The sequence below is a fragment of the Eurypyga helias genome, unplaced genomic scaffold (assembly GCF_000690775.1).
Source record: "Eurypyga helias isolate BGI_N326 unplaced genomic scaffold, ASM69077v1 scaffold35618, whole genome shotgun sequence".
In the NCBI taxonomy this organism is placed as follows: domain Eukaryota; kingdom Metazoa; phylum Chordata; class Aves; order Eurypygiformes; family Eurypygidae; genus Eurypyga; species Eurypyga helias.
In genome coordinates, this window is record NW_010265733.1 from 3,821 (window position 1) to 8,923 (window position 5,103).

Below are 5,103 nucleotides of genomic sequence, written 5' to 3' on the forward strand. Positions count from 1 at the left end.
TGACAGTGTGTCTTCCTTTGAAGTGTTTGATCGTGACCAGTGGAGGCAAGATAATGGGTCATGTAGTTTTGTGAAGTTTTTTTGTGACAGGGGCATTATCTGGGGCCTGATGGCGATTTCTTCTGCCTGTTTGGGATCGCATCTTTCTCCAGGGTTTTGTTCACCTTCTCTTCAGGTGTCTCAACCAAAGACATTTCTGCTCCCTACCCTCCGTGGAAAAAGGTTTTGAAGACCCCAGTCCTTGACAGGAGCGAATTATTCTTGCCATTCATGCTAGATTTTTTTCCTGCTCCTATTCACTCCAGTTCTCCTAGGTGATTTTCTGGGAATGACCTCAAGGAAGCCCTCTGTTCCTGGGACTGTAGCTCTTGGGTATTGTCTGAGCTGTCCCATGCATTGCAGTCGTGTCTCTTGCTCTGCCTTACCACCTTCATGCTCTTTCATCCGGTCCGGAAGTTAACATGTGTTCTATTTTTTAAAGCCATGTTGCTGCTGTTCCGGGTAACGACGCATTTTGTGTTTCTTACTTTGTATTTTGCAGGAAGAGCCAAGGAGCAAATCCAAGATCTGTGCCAATGTTTTCTGCGGAGCTGGGCGCGAGTGTGCAGTGACTGAGAAGGGAGAGCCAACCTGCCTCTGCATTGAGGTACAGGGGCAGCACAGGTTCTGTGTCCGGGACAGGAGTCACCACCATCACCTCCGGGCTGGGTTTTGGTTACTGGAAGGATCCTGTGGTGGGATGAGGCTACGGGTGTTCTGGAGCAGCTGCAAATTCACGGAGGCTCTTGAAAGGGCAAGGCCTTTCCCAGTGTGGTGTGGAGGAAGAGCCCTTAGGGTAGCTGTTGTCTGGGGCTTGCAGCTGTGCTACCCGCACAGCTGCCTGGGGTCTTCACACACACGGGAGACTTGGCTGGAGGTCTTTTGTTGGGAAAGCCCAATAGGGTATCGATAAGCAGCTGGCTTTGGAGGGCACTCTAAGGAGTGGCTGCAAGCTCCAAGACAGCCTGCCCTCACTGGTGTCTTGTCTGGGGAGGCTACAAGCACCCTACTAAAAATCAGCCTTTGTAGAATGGAAATAATTGTGGTAGAGCGCTGTGAGGCTGAATAGCTCCATCCAGCAGGGAGCTGGGGATGATTAGAAGAGCCTTTCCCAGCTGCAGAGACACAGCGTCTCCCTCTTTGGCTCTGCCCATGCTTTCAAACCATTCCTGCCTGGCTCCTGGGGATGGCTGTGAAGCTCTTTGTTCCCACTTCCCTCAGAGCCTGCAGCTCTGATGCAGCCAGCCTGGGCACTGGAGAGTGAAATGCTCTGTAGCAGGAAGAGAGTCCATCACTCTGGGTAGGCTTGGCCAGAACGAAAGGGATGCAAGAAAGAATCCCGCGGCCTGAACAGTGCCGCTGGTGAACTCTCCCTCTTCTGTAGGTGGTGCTGTATGCTCATGGCTGAGGGCTTCTACATTCAGTTGCAGAAAGGTGGAGCAGGGTCTGCAAAGGGATGTAACAGAGCTGAGGGAGCAGAGGTGCACAGAAGAGATTCATAGAAACACCTCCAGGCAGGCACGTCCGTGGCACACGGAGCAGCAGTTGCAGGATTACACTCAGTATTTGTGCTGGGAACTGATTTCTCTGCGGGGCTCTGCTTTCAGGAAGGCTCCTGCTGTGGTGGTGGTGACGGAGCGTGGGATAAAGGGAAGCTTTTGAACCCACACCCACGGACTTCTCCGTGAAGGTTTTTTTGGGGCGGTGATGGGTGGGTTCAGCCTGCTCCAAACACCTTTTTGGCCAAGGGGCCTGTGCCAAAGGCTTCTGTTGAGCTGGGTTGATGCTGGGACTCGCCTGCTTCCCTCTAGCTGTCCCCAAGAGGCAGGTAAAATGCTGTCTTCTCTGACTCTCTCACAGCAATGCAAACCTCACAAGAGGCCCGTGTGCGGTAGCAATGGCAAGACGTACATGAACCACTGTGAGCTGCACCGTGATGCCTGCCTCACTGGCTCCAAGATCCAGGTGGATTACGATGGCCACTGTAAAGGTAACCCTGTGTCAGGGAGTGATGAGGGAAGGCTACCCTCCAAGCGAGGGAGAGCTGGGAGTCAAGCGTGTTAACAAGGCAAGGCAGAGCTCTCGCCAGCCAGGACCTTGTCCCACAGTTGCTGAGCAGGCTAACGGGGAGCAAGGCTGAGAACGATAACCAGGTTCAACCAAGACTCCAGATCACCAGGCAAGTTTGTGGTGATGGGGTAGGCCTGAGGCCGAGCCATGAAATCAAGTCAGAATCAGGACCGGTGATGGTAACCAGTGTTTGGCACAGGCCTGTAATTCCCAGACAAGTCCATAGTGATGCAGCCTGTAACAGCATGAGAGAGATGCCGGAAGACGTCACCAGGTCAGGGCCTAGATCTACAAGATCTATGGCAAGTACAGGAATGCTTGCAACTGAGCTGGAGACAGGCATACCTACAGCACAGTCCCAGACAAGTACTAGGGGCCGGCCTGTCAGCTGAAATGGGCTCGTGGGTAGAGAGTGTGAATGGAGGCCCTTGGTGAGGTTGGCAGGGATATTAAGGCACTCGTGAACCCACTCCGGACCCTGACACCTTGGCTGTGGTGGGATCTTGGAGCTATTGTTCCCCTGAGTTGGTGGGAGGGCAGTACTCAGGAGAGCAGGGCAACTTCTTGCTCCTGCCTGCCTCTCTCTGAGCTCATGGATTCAGCCAGGCAGGTCTCTCAGTCTGCCTGCTGAGGAAAGGTCAGACTCTCAGGATAAATCGCCAAAGTTCATGAGTTCATTCTCCAAAGCCTGTACTACCATCCCAGTTCCAGAACTTTAAGAAGAAGGATTTCCCCTCAATGGTAGGGCAGTTTAACTCACCCTCACACCTTGGGTCCCAGCCTTGCACGTGCCCATCTCTCCTGAATAAGAGGAACCTCTGTGAGAGCTGTTCCAAGAGCGAATAGGTGACAGGGGAGAAGTAGCACAGGCCCAAGCTGCCTGACCTCCTTTGCTGTTGGAGCAAAACCTCTGCCACAACCACGTGTAGCCTGTTGCTAAGAAGTAACTCAGAACCACAGGATCATGGAGATGGGAAAGGAGCTCCTCTCTTGAGATCATCTAATCCACCCTACCCTGCTCAAGCAGGGTCAGCTAGAGCAGGTTGCCCGGGACTGTATCCAATCCAGGGTTTTGAGTATCTCCAAGGCTGGGGACTCCACACCCTCTTTGGCCAACCTGTTCCAGTGTTCAGCCAGCCTCACAGTAAAGAAGTGTTTCCTTATGTTCAGATGGAATTTCCTGTGTTTAAATATGTCCCATTCCCTCCTGCCCTGTCAGTGGACACTACAGAGAAGAGTCTGGCTCAGTCTTCTTCATTCCCTCCCATCAGATCCATAAACATTGATGTTATCGCCCCTGAGCCTTCTTTTCTTCAGGCTAAACAGTCCTCAGCCTCCCCCTGGGACATGGTCCAGTCCCTTAATCATACACGTGGCCCGTGTGTTTCCAGAGGCTCCCAGCTTCCCCTGCTCTTGCCCAAAAGCGGCACCCATGGTGGGAAAAGATTTGTATTGCTTCACGTTGTGTCAGAAATGTTCTCTTCTGTCTTTCCATTAACAGAGAAGAAGTCTGAGAATCCAGCTGCAAGTCCAGGTGAGAAGCTTGTGTGGCTGGAGCCCCTGTGGTTGGGAGGAGAGGTGGGGAGGAAGGTCTGCTGCGGGACTTGAACAGCTCTTGTGTGAAAGTGGTACCTCTGCACTGGCTATTGCAGTCTGAGTTGGTGAACCGGCTGACAGAACTGGCCAGCTCTTTCCTCCTGGGTAACCCTCCAGAGCCCGCACATCTCCTGGGCTTTTCCCTGCACCCAGGTGTCTCGGGGACTCAGAGCGTGTACAAGGAGCAGTGAAACCCAGTTTGCCCCTCGGGACACAAACTGTGTTCATCACCCAGACCGAGGGAAGAGACACTCTTGCATGGTTGGTTTGGGATCTAAGACACAACAGCCGTGGAGCTGTTTTCCCCAATTCCAAGAGCACTCCTTTGAAAGGAGACTTTGCTTCAGGAGTGATTAACTGATGGATGTGGGGGTAGCACTACGTAACGAATGGGACATTTTCAGGGGAGTCAGGAGGTGTAGCTGAACCACCTCTCCCGTCAACAAGTCTGTCTGAGTCCCTGTGCCTGGTTTCTCCTCTCACACATTGCCCTGTGTACTTAGACTATGGATTTTGGGGCCATGACCTGTGCCTCATCAGGGGACCCTTTTCCCATCCACGGCCTCCAAGTGCTGGAACTGTGTAATTGTCAGCTGTATAATTGTCAACTTCAGCTGCCCAGGCCAGAAGAGAGCAAACCCGTGTGCAAACTTAAGGGAAAGGACCAATTTCTGGGCATAGCCACCACCTCAAAGCATTTTCAAGGAAATTCGAGTTTGGGAAGTTCAGGTCTGGTCATCGCCCTTGCAGAGGATGGAGGTTTTGGTACTTGAGGGTTAACAGCTGAGTGCCCACGGCCTGAGGAAGCCTGGGGACACTGTCCGGGGCACAAGAGTCGCCTTCCTCCCTCGGTCTGGAGACCCCCTCACCCAAGATGAGTCAGCTCCCGGTTGCCGTTCCACAGGCGTTGGAAGCGGGAAGGCAGCAGGGCTTTGGCAGGAGTGTCGTTTTCTGGCCGTGCCACATGGTGTCACCCGCAGCCCATGCCACCTCTGGTTTGGTCGCTAAGGGCGGAGGGGCCTGCAAACTGCCATTTTGCAGGGGCCATCCGGATGGGGTTCATTTCCAGTCGTCTCTCTCCCATCTCCCTGCCAACTTCATTTCTCTCATCCTTGCGTTTTCTCCCGCGACAGTCGTCTGCTACCAGTCGGATAGGGATGAGCTTCGGCGCCGTGTCATCCAGTGGCTGGAAGCTGAGATTATCCCAGACGGCTGGTTTTCCAAGGGCAGCAACTACAGCGAAGTCCTGGACAAGTATTTCAAGGCAAGTAGAGCAGCGCCTGCCTCGGAGGCCAGAGAGCATTTCTCGCCCCATCCCCGCAGAGCAGCTGCCGTGCCCGCACCCACGAGGCTCCGGCGTGCGATGGGCCTGTCGCGCTGGCGGCCAGAGGGGTCCGG

At 53.9% G+C, this 5,103-nt stretch overlaps 1 protein-coding gene across 1 annotated transcript in view; it reads left to right on the forward strand.

Annotated features, from left to right (window-relative positions):
- Nucleotides 1-541: 541 nt before the first annotated feature.
- The window catches only part of FSTL1 (follistatin-like 1), a gene marked incomplete at its 5' end in the record, with an annotated part of 12,591 nt that continues 8,029 nt past the window's right edge, over nucleotides 542-5,103 (forward strand). Inside the window, 4 exons of the mRNA XM_010156838.1 lie at nucleotides 542-646; nucleotides 1,900-2,029; nucleotides 3,611-3,643; nucleotides 4,839-4,973. Coding sequence (XP_010155140.1) covers nucleotides 542-646; nucleotides 1,900-2,029; nucleotides 3,611-3,643; nucleotides 4,839-4,973 — 403 coding nt within the window. The remainder of the gene's footprint in view (nucleotides 647-1,899; nucleotides 2,030-3,610; nucleotides 3,644-4,838; nucleotides 4,974-5,103) is intronic.